Raw genomic sequence first — 11,994 nt, 5'->3', positions numbered from 1 at the left:
CTGCACCTGGGCAAACTTAGTGCCTATAATTACATAACCCCAATGGAGCTGTATATTCATTGGTCTATCTATCTAGACTTCATCATTAATTGATTATAACTCCTAATGTGTTGGAACTAGGTTTTTCCTTGAAAAGGGGCATCTGTGTAATATGGAATGCCAAGCCTAAAATTTACTAGTAATGATTAAAACATAAAAAACCCAATATAAGCATATAAAGAATTCTCTATCAATACAGTACACCAGTGATCCACAACCAGTGGCAACATGTTGCTCTCCAACCCCTTGGATGTTGCTCCCAGTGGCCTCAAAGCAGGAGCTTATTTTTGAATTCCAGGCTTGGAGACAAGTTTTAGTTGCATAAAAACCAGGTGCCAAACAGAACCTCAATGTAGGTTGACAATCCACATAGGGGCTTCTAAATGGCCCTTATTTGAAACCCCAGGAACATTTTTAATGCTTGTGTTGCTCCCCAACTCTTTTTACTTCTGAATGTTGCTCACAGGTTGTAAAGGTTGGGGATCCCTGCAGTACACTATGGTAAAAGACCCTATTGTAGATCTTTGTGGGAAATGGGTTTTCGGATAATTGATGGCTTGTGCCACTTTTCATATGTGTGCTCTGAAATACATTGCATTTAATGTGGCAAATGTAAAACCTTATAGGGCCACGGTGAAGTCTTAATCCAAACATAACCGCATTGTAATTGAATCTACAGTTGCATATATGTGATTAATGAAGGTCAATTTAACATTGTCTTTGTCAGTGAAAAATGTTGTCTCCATTACTCATGTCTTCTATTCATACTCATATGCCATGAATCATTTGAATGGGATATTTTGTAGAAGAAGATGCTGAGCCTTTATGGCTGATGGCTGGTTAAATGTACCTTGATTACCTGTCACACCCAGAATTAGATCTTTCTGTCTTGCCTTACAATGGTTCTTCTTCTCATTGAAACCTTGTGATAGAATGGCAGAGTGACAAAGTACATAGTCAGGCAGTAGCTAATGGACTTGTCTAGAGTAACCTTTCAATGTGCCTTTAGACAAGACAATGTGAGGATGTGATTCACAAGCAATGGCTTCCACAAATGTGTGTTGTCCCAGTAAACATGATGTGGCTGACTGATTGGGGTTATAGGATTCAACGTAACCCTATGCACACTATTACTAAAATGGTGTTTCATTATGGGGGTTATATATCAAAGTCTGATTTTATCTCAACATTTTCTGCTACAAACTCTGATCAAATCCGCTTGGGTTTTTTTACTCTTATTTATTATTACATTTCCCGAAAAACCGATTTTTGCATTTTCTAACTTTTTCATCCTCAGGGTTTAATAAATTCCAAAAGATTTGTGATTTATTAAAAAAAAATCACAAATTTTTGCATTCCATGTTTAGTAAATAACCCCCATATGACTAGTTTTACAATGATAATTCTTGTTGGAAATGTCAGATGCGCCCAGTAAAGACAATTAATTACTTTACAAAGACAGCAACAAATACAATTAAGCCCTTCTATGCAATGCCGATAAATGACACCTGACTAGTATTCATATGAAATTAAAGAAAAAAAAAGAAAAAAAATTATATATATATATATATCAGTTCCAAAGGTGCAGCTAAGGAAAACCAATATTTGTATGAGAAGCGACACTCACGGGATCATTTTAGATGCAAACAGAATGTGTATATTCCACTCAACATTTCGATCTTCGTCAGGAGATTACATATATATATATACACACAAGTATAGAACCTATTATCCAGATTGCTCAGGGGGTTTCCAGATAAGGGATCTTTTTGGAATTTGAATCTTTGTACCTTAATGGGGGGATGTATTCAAAGTCACAAACAGCAAAACAACTTGCACAAATAAGAATAAAAAATTGCATTTCCCAATGCAATATTCTCCCTTAAACTGTTATTGCATTGTGAATTTTAATTGCGCATTGCCAACTTTTAAGAAGTGCTTGAAGGTGCCTTGGGTATAGGTACCTGAACCAATGCAGGACTACACTGAATATGCCCTAATTGGTAGAGATACTGTAACCTTTTCTAGCCCTATAGGGCATCTTTTATTTCTGCAAGACACAACATCATATTCAAGCAGCACTGCAAGATCAAGACATGAAGGGCCTTATTTATCAAAATCCACAATTTGACCCTATTTATTAATAAAAAAGCATGATTTTATGGGATCAGGGACAAACTCGATAAAATTGAGCGAAATCCGAATCGTACAAGTTTTTTCCTAATTGCTTGATTTTTTTCTGGATTTTTCCTGAAACCCCTGAATTCTTCAGATTTTTGCCCAAACAATCCGAAATAGTCAGATTTTCAGGCTAATTTCCAGGGCGGACCAAAGAAACTTCCAAATAGGGACCTCTCCCATTGACTTATATATACAAACTTTTACATCTTCGGGGTATAATAAAACATTTGAGTTTATTTTTCCACTAATAATTTGCATTCTATAGTAAAAAAAAACTTTTAGAGTGTTTTGGCATTCAGACTTTAATAAATAACCTCCAAATCAAAGAAACCAGCTTGCCATGCCTGAACAGTGACAAACGATCTTCTTTTTTTTTTAATTCAGGCTTTTTGGTACCATTTCATACAATATACCTGGGCTGGATTGGATCACTGACGGCATAGTGTTCAAGGGACTCTGTACAAGGTGCTATAAAGTAATGCTGCCAATAAAAAAACTTGTCCGAGTCTCATTTGCAGACAATACTGCGAATACTTGTTTGTGCCTGTCCCCAGGAATTATCTGGGCATACGCTGTACAATTCCATGTTGGTTCCTCCATTTTTACTAATAACTTCATTATAAAGTGATATACTGTAGTCTCTGAGATATTTGGTATCTGAATTCATAAATAGGTTATTAAATTCAACTTGAGCATTAGGTTTTAAATTAGTTCCGGAGCAACATAATGTTATTTAAGTTTACAGTTTATGCAGACATTGTCGCAGCTCCCCAGAGCTATGCCACAGAATTAGAAGCAGATATATGTTGATGTAAGAAATTGGTTTTTGTAATATGCAGATCCTGATCGGCTTCGGCATTGTGGGAAAGGATTATATTACATTAACGCTGGAGGTGCTTTGGGTATTAGCATTCTGTTATGTTGTCTATCCACTTCAGCAACAGAAGCGTTAAAGCTCTTTTATATTTAAGACTCTTTTAGTTTGGGTTCAGCTGATATCAACCCTTTTGGGACTCATTAAAAAGAAATTAAAGGGAACATATACCCTGAAAGTTAACATTAGGCATTCTCATTTTCTGCAAAAATCTGTCTGTGAGTGTGCTGGTTCCGTTCTCAGTGTAATTTTTAGGGAAACTTACATGTTTTTGGTTTCCCTAGATTTTAATTCACTGTATTGGGAGTTGGCATACTGAATAAATGATATACCATTGGTCCTTACTACTATAAGGGTCATTTACTTACACAAGTGCAGTGTGAAATTTCTGATGCAATTCCCCATGTTTCCCCCCCCCCAAATGTACATTTTTCTCTCTAATTTCAGTGTATGTGTGACCAACAGGGGAAGTTGTGTCTCATGCAATTCCAAAAAAATATGCAACTGTACATGCTCATTTTAATGCCATTTTAATGGACATTGGACAAGGTGGATTCATTTAGGGTGTGCAATGTCAAAATTACACTTTGAGTGATTCTTTAAGTGGAAGACTACAGAATCTATTGGCAAGACTTGCAGAGAGAATCCTGGAATTTCTACCAGCTCAATGGGTTCCCACTTCCCAGGTTCAAAATAGGAGATGGGGTCGATTCCCCACCCATTGGGAAAAACTCTGTAGGCCCAGCCCTCATGGGCCTCCTTAATTCAAGACTGCTGCCTTCCTCTTCTGCAGGCTCCCAAACTCCACTGCTGGTTGTGATCTGCAAGCCTCGGAAGAAGGAGGAGGTATCGTTAGGGTGGCAATTTGCCACCTTTAAAGGAACAAGAACACCAAAACATTCTTTTAAAAAGTGTTTTAAAAAAATGACTATATAATATACTGTTGTGCTGCACTGGTAAAACTGATCTGTTTGCTTCAGAAACACTACTATAGTTTATATAAGCAAGTTGCTGTGTAGTCATGGGGGCAGCCAGTCATACACATGATATACAGTAAATAACAGATAAGTTCTGAAGAATCCCATTGTATACTACAGAGCTTATCTTTTAACTGCTGTGTATCCTGTGCCTTTTCTCCTTTTTCAACTTTGAATGGCTGCCCCCATGGCTACACAGCAGCTTATGTATATAAACATTAGTTGTGTGTCTGAAGCAAACACACCAGTTTTATCAGCAGAGCATAACAGTACATTATATTTTCATTAGTTTAAGACACTTTCATCTGTTGCTGTTACTGTTCCTTTAAGGTGAAGGCCTAAGTGGACCCTGGCCACCCAGCTCGACACTGGGTTTAATTCACATCTTACAAAATGTTATGTTCACCCTGTTGGACTCCATAATGTCACCCGTAATACACTTTTACTAGTCTTGCCCCACTTCTCTTAATCCGTAGCAATCAAGCAGACGTCTGCCTTCAGCCAACAGCCAACCTGTAAACCCTTTCTGCTAAGGGCTACTACAAATGGAGCCAACTAGTGATGGGCGAATTTGTCCTTTTTTACTTCGCTGAAAAATTAGCGAAACTGCAGAAAATTCTCAAAATGCAAATTTTGACGTCCGAGTCCAATTTGAGGCTTGCGTTAATTTTTAAAGTCAATGGGCGTCCGAATAATGTTGACGTGTGACGGATTTGACTCAAGCTACTTTTCTAACACGCGTCCAAATTTTTTTCGACAGTTTTGCAAATTTATTCACAGTGAATTCGCGCCTGCTGACTTTTCCCTCTGTGATTACATCCCCCCCCCTAAGTGCCCTGCACTTGTTTCCTAGCAATTCTTTCCCTCCTGTGGCAAGTTGGCAGTTTATGATTTCAGATACATGGCCGCTATTAATCAGTTGAAAGAAATGCAGTTTTGTTTCGAGAACAGATTAACATGCTTGTAAATACATCCTATAAAATTTCCTTCCACTTTTATTCTGCCGCTTAATAGAGAATCTGGTTTTAAATTTATAGGCTGTTGGCTGCTTTTAACAAGGCTGCAATTTTCTCTAACAGAAGGAATGGGTGCAAAGTCAGTGTGATTCATTTCTGATTTCATGATTCATATTAAAACTAGAGAGGCCTCACAAACGGATTTCCAAGAGTATTTTGTTTGCACTTTCAAAAAAAAACAAAACCCTTTTTAAAGGCACACATTTCTATCAGCTTTTTTTTATAGTTTTTTTTCTGTTGCTGTTGCACATTTTTAAATGATGGTTTCCTAATGCTTCTTTAATTAAGCTCCAGAGCACCCATAGCTAGAGGTTGGTTATTGTGTGTGCCGTCGCACTGTGGATTCCTTTTTGACTCAAATAAGCCTTTCAATTCAACCCGGAGTGACATCTCATTCTGACAACATACAGCAGAGTTGAAGAACTTTACCCTCTTCCCCTCAGTCCATTTATCAATGTCTCTGCCAAAAATGAATAGCAAGGAAGGACCTGCAGTTATTTAGCAGCTCTTTCATGTAACATCCAGCCTGTGACATTGTTGAAAAGAACAGCATTTACCAAAACTTCTCATAACGTCATTGCATGCTGTAATCGTCAATATAATGTTTTAGCTAATCTTTGTGTCTTAAGATCTCACATAAATATATTAAAAGGTGCTTTGACCCTAACTGTATATCTAGTTATCATCAACCTGGTTTTAACTGGATTTTTGGTTCCACTAACATAAGATTCAATGGGGCAGATTTACTAAAGGGCAAAGTGGCTGATGCTAGTGACTTTTTTACCAGAAATCACATCCGCAGGGACATCATCGATTCACTAACAGGGGCAGACGACAATTTGCTAGCAAAAGAGACCGTCGCTAGCATTTGTTCTCACTCTTCTCGCTCAGTTTAATGGTCGTTGCTCTGCAAATTCACTTAAGTGCGGATTTTACTGAACGTTACCTCTTTTGCAAGAGTTGACTTCACCACCTTAGACCAGTCGAACTGGTAAAATGAAGCTACATCTTCCTCAATCTTATGTCACCTACATCATATCCTGTCTGCCGAAAATGCATTTAAGTTGAAAAAACACTGGTTACTTGTCCTTTCTTTAAGCGGGATTGCCTGCAAAAGTCCTAACTTAAACTTTTTTGGGTTAACAAGCAAAAATTTTTATAAAGTAATGACTTACAGTGTAACAGAATTTACTTCTATATATTTTAAAAAAAATGACAGTAATGTAAAAGTTGCTATATCGACTTACCGCTTGAATTATATTCCAACAAGTGAATAGAAATATTTTTCTATTTTTATTGGCTTCTTTGAAATCCATCATGAGGCTGCTTTCTTGAATTCAAATAATTTCCCGTCAAAAGTCTAGGTGGCTACTTATATGACTTTTTACACATGAAGCTGTTTTGCCTTTGACCACTCCCATGCAGGGCAGAGACCAGAGGGGAGGGGGGAGAGAGAGAGAGAGGGAGAGAGAGAGAGAGTTACAATTAAATCATTCAACTGCATTCAGAGCCGGATTAAGACTAAACAGGGCCCTAGGCAAGGTAGTGCTTCTGGGGCCCCCCCATCTCGAACCACCTAAAGTTACAGTTACAAAAGAAGCACTGCTATACTAGCGCACCTTTATTATGACAGTTCTTTTAAAAGTTCAGTAGTAACACTGTTGGCAATCTGACAGAAGGTATTCCTTCTGTTCATTGTCTTAAGAATACACTCTGCATTAACCTATTTCTTCAGAAAAGACATCAATTGATTGTTGTTTATCCATTCCTATTCTTTAATAGAGTGCTACTCAAATAAAATAATAAGGTTGTAATAGACAAACCTACACAGCATTTACTTCTTCATACTCAAAGTCAGACCAAGGGTTAATTTATAAATTTAATTAGCTAACAAAAAGCAGCATGTCCAGTACTGAACACAAAAAGTATGCCCATAAAATAAATATGAAATACTGCCATTATTATTGCAGAAATAGCAGCAATATGATGAAAATATAGCCACAGTTACAAAAACACTTGAGCCACAGATAATAAGAAACATTGTAAAACAGGGTAAGCTTCCCAAATATAATAACCAATAATAAATTATTAGTTAGCTTTTAATGACTTTGTGAACTTAGATTAATGAATTCTAACAAGAATTATGTCAGGAATTGGGAATCAGTTGCATTAAAGACTTGTTCCACATTTGCATAAAAATTAATCTGCAGCCAGATGAGACAACTAGACTATTAGAAATGTTGCAGCTAATTGGGAAGACTAGAGTATTAGTATTAGAAGTGTTTTGCAGCCAGATGAAGAGATGAGAATATTAGAATTGTTTTGCAGCCAGATGAGAAGACTAGGGTAAAATAATTCTTTTGTAGCTAGATGAGAAGATTAGGATATTAGAATTGTTTTGCAGTCAGATGAGACTAGGATATTAGAATTATTCTGCAGTCGGATGAGAAGAGTAGAATATTAGAATTGTTTTGCAGCTAGATGAGACACTAGGGTATTAGAATTTTTCTGCAGCCAGATAAGAAGACTAGAGTATTAGACTTCTTTTGCAGTCAGATGAGAAGACTTGAGTATAAGAATTATTTTGCAGCCAGATGAGATGATTAGAGTTTTAGAATCATTTTCATTAGCTCTATGAACTCCTCTACTATGGAAGATGACGTAGTTGCTTACCCCTCAGTCTTACTCACCATACGTCTTTTATATGCTGCTCAAGAAATGGATCATTTTTAGCATGAAGCTCTGGTACTCACTGAAATCTCCCATTCTGTGGTGATCCAAATAGCTTATCAGTTCCCCTGAATGGTAGCCTAAGGAACTTTACAACACTGACAATCCAAGCAGATTTCTTTTCATGAGCTAGTTGTTCAAAGAAGAGCATGGTTTTGCAGTCAGGTGAGAAGACTAGGGTAAAATATTTCTTTTGTAGCGAGATGAAAAGATTAGGGTATTAGAATTAGACTTTGTGCACTTAGATTAATGAACTCTAAGAATTATGTCAGGAATTGGGAATCAGTTGCATTAAAGACTTGTTCCAAATTTGCATAAAAATTAATCTGCAGCCAGATGAGACAACTAGACTATTAGAAATGTTGCAGCTAATTGGGAAGACTAGAGTATTAGTATTAGAAGTCTTTTGCAGCCAGATGAAAAGATGAGAATATTAGAATTGTTTTGCAGTCAGATGAGAAGACGAGAATATTAGAATTGTTTTGCAGTCAGATGAGAAGACGAGAATATTAGAATTGTTTTGCAGACAGATTTCTTTTCATGAACTGGTTGTTCAAAAAAGAGCATGGTCTATTCATCATTATTTATTTTCCTTAGTTCTTTAGTCATATAACTTGTAATATCAGTATATGATTGTTTTACATACAAATACATATTTTGAACTAGATTTGTAAAACAATATTCACACACATTTTAAAACAGGGTAAGTCTCCCCAATATAATAACAAATTATGATGTAGCTTTTAATGATTTAAAATAATTCTTACAGCCAGATGAGTAGACTAGGGTACATTTTTTTGCAGCCATATCAGGTGAGTAGGGTTTTAGAAATATTTTGCAGCCATATGAGACAATGAATTAGAATTTCAACATTTAGAAATAAAGAAGCTGGTGAAGGGATTTCATGACTTGTGTACCAAGCCTTGTACTGTTTGCTGAGCAGCTAACAATTACAAATTAACTTTACGTACTTTTTGCTTAGCAAAAGAATCCACAATGTCATCAAAGTCAAGTTGTCTGACTAAAGCGGATTCCACAGCTAGCAAAGAAAGGGCTGATAACCTTTCTTGGCCCATGGTAGTTCTTCTTTCATTTTTTATCCTTTTCAAACAGGAAAATGATCTTTCTCCACTGGCATTGGTTACAGACATGCATAAAAACATACGTAGCAAGGTTTCAGTATTTGGAAATGTTTTTTGCAAGTCCCTGGCAATTATATATTGCCTCATTGCCATTGGGCACACCATGGATTCCTGGGGTATCAATGCAGAAAATTGTAAAAATTCTTCTGTAAAACAGTCTTCGAGATCCTCTGGGTAGTTTTTTTGCAATTTGTCTGCAGAGCTGCGTAAATCTGATATTGGCAAGTTTGTATTAAAAATATCAAAACGGTTATTCAAGCATTCATAGCACTGATTCCTTCTTTTAAGCTCTGCAATAAGAGAATCTGTTAATACATAGAATGTTTCAGTGATAAATTTGTTTCTTGCTGACATATGTTGGTTAACATCATCAAATGGTGATTCATCAGCAAATGTTTTGCGTTTTTTAAGCCGTTTTCCTTCTCCTGCATATGTATGGTCTCTAGTTAGCTTTTTAGCTTCTAGTTCATATGTGTCAAATGAATCCCTAATTATTTGCACATATGCAATCAATGAGTTATAAAGTATGACTACTTCTGAAAGACAGATTTTGGTGTTTTGTAAAGTTTTACTAGTCGCATTTAGCCTTTCTAAGATGTTCCCCACACCACAAGAAGAATGGCGGTTTCAAAGTGGTTGAGTTTTCCCAATAAGGACTTTGCCTCATGTTGGACTCTTACTTGGTGATCAGACGACTCTAATTCTCTGAGAGCATTTTTCACATACTGAAAACCGATTCTCAGTGCTTTAGTAGCATCAGAACGAGCAGCCCATCTTGTGCCAGACAGACCTTTTACAGAAAGATTTCCAGGAGCTTTGCAAAGCTCATTTTTAAGAATGTTCCATCGATGAGTGGATGAAGAAAAAAAAACATAGATGCACTCCAATAGATTAAAAAATGTAGCTGCTTTAAGACAGGATTCTGCAGCACATGTTCCAACCAAATTCAGTGAATGTGCAGAACAAGGCACATAATATGCCAACTGATTGATTGCACGAATTCTAGCTTGCAATCCATTGTATCTGCCAGACATATTGCTAGCGTTATCGTAGCTTTGGCCTCTGCAATCCTGAATATTAATTTTCAATACAGCCAGGAATGACAACACAGTATTTTCAAGATGTTCTCCTGTATGAGAATAGATTGGAACAAACCCCAGTAACCGTTCCACAGGCCCATCTTTGTTAACATAACGTAGTACAATTGCTAGCTGATCAACATGACTGAGATCTGGTGTGGAATCTACAATTAAAGAAAAATATTTGGCAGTGTATAGCTCTTGCACTATTACTTGAGCAACTTTATTTCCCATTAACTCGATGAACTCCTCTACTATGGTAGATGACATGTAGTTGCTTACCCCTCTGCCTGACCCACCATACTTCTTTATATGCTGCTCAAGAAATGGGTCATATTTAGCAATAAGCTCTAGTATTCCCAGAAATGCCCCATTCTGTGGGGATCCAAATAGCTCATCAGTTCCCCTGAATGGTAAGCCACGTTCACCAAGGAACTTTACAACATCGACAACCCTTCTTAAAACTTCCCGCCAGTACTTCTGTTCATGAACTTCTTGTTCAATAAGAGCGCGGTCTATTCGGCATTCAGGGTTTGCCCTGTCTGTGAATATGAAAACACACTTGCGATGATCAGGTGAATTCTCATGCTCCCTTAATCTTGCAGCAGCATTTTTCCAGTCATTAAAGCCCGATGTTGCAAGGGCATGAGACAAACTACTATAAAGTTTACACGGCACACAGAATATAGTTCCTGTTGAGGGTGAGTAGATCATCCAATCACGAGTAATACATTCAGCATTATTTCTTTTCCGTATGAATAGTTCTTTAGTCAGATACCTTGTAATATCAGTATATGTTCTTTTAGATGCAGAGTAGTCCACATACTTATTTTGAATTTGATTCTTAGAAAAATATTCACGCAAATCTTCAGAAATGTTACTTCCCCACTCAGCAGGATCATTAGAGTAACTCTTAATGATATTTTTGATAGCATTTGAAGTTGTTGTAATTTCTGGTATAGCAGATATGGACTGCTGGGATTGGGAAACTGGGGCATAATCTCCAGTTTCTTCATAGTCCATGGTCAATGGGCTTTGCACCATAGTAGCTACTTCTGTATCTCTAGTGCTTTTGGTGATTATAGTACAAACAGCATGACTGGATGACTGGATGACGACTTCATCATCATCATTAGGATGTAATGCACGGCTTACTATAGTTTGATCAGTGTCAGCAACTTGACTTATGGAGCAACTTGTTCCTTGTTCATCAGGCTGAGGTGTATTAGAATCTACACGGCTTTTGCTGGATTTATGATGAGCAGAAGGAATTACTCCTTGCTCCAAATTGGAGATAAAGACAGCATATGTATTTGTAGCATTAGGATGCGCTGCAGTACTATCTATACTTGTGGTGAAACTTGTTCCTTGTTCATCACCATCAGGCTGAACAAGCTGATGCTTTGGTACTAAAAAAGATTGCATATACGTCTTTTGTTTTACTGTCTCTTTTTGCTCTTTATTTTTCTTTCTCCTTTTAGCAGCCCCTGAGGCATGCCTATACAGATTCTTCGACATACCTTCTATTGTCTTTTTACAACCCTGTTTATAACTGGAAACCCTAGACAACCCTTAGAATTCTTCTGCAGCCAGATGAGATGAGTATTAGAACTATTTTGCAGCCACCAACCAGATTAGACTAGAATATTAGAACTGTTTTGCAACCAGACAAGAAAACTAGGGTATTAGAACTGTTTTGCAGCCACCAGCCAGATTAGGCTAGAACTAGAATATTAGAACTGTTTTGTAGCCAGATGAGACTAGAATATTAGAACTGTTTTGCAACCAGACAAGGAAACTAGGGTATTAGAACTGTTTTGCAGCCACCAGCCAGATTAGGCTAGAATATTAGAACTGTTTTGCAACCAGACTATGGTATTAGAACTGTTTTGCAGCCAGATGAGACTAGAATATTAGAACTGTTTTGCAACCAGACAAGAAAACTAGGGTATTAGA

At 37.1% G+C, this 11,994-nt stretch overlaps 1 protein-coding gene across 1 annotated transcript; it reads right to left on the bottom strand.

Moving 5' to 3' along the window:
- Positions 1-9,549: 9,549 nt before the first annotated feature.
- LOC121398742 (zinc finger MYM-type protein 1-like) lies at positions 9,550-11,463 on the bottom strand. The gene has a single exon (XM_041577837.1). The coding sequence runs from the start codon at positions 11,461-11,463 to the stop codon at positions 9,550-9,552; it is 1,914 nt and encodes a 637-aa protein (XP_041433771.1).
- Between the last annotated feature and the right edge of the window lie 531 nt (positions 11,464-11,994).

Source organism: Xenopus laevis, chromosome 1S, assembly GCF_017654675.1.
Source record: "Xenopus laevis strain J_2021 chromosome 1S, Xenopus_laevis_v10.1, whole genome shotgun sequence".
Classification (NCBI taxonomy): Eukaryota; Metazoa; Chordata; class Amphibia; order Anura; family Pipidae; genus Xenopus; species Xenopus laevis.
Note: the sequence above shows the minus strand (reverse complement) of the source record. Positions and strands in the feature narration are given on the sequence as shown.

Coding starts and splice junctions, on each gene's coding strand:
- LOC121398742 (XM_041577837.1), bottom strand. CDS start 11,463: ATGCAATCTTTTTTAGTACCAAAGCATCAGCTTGTTCAGCCTGATGGT.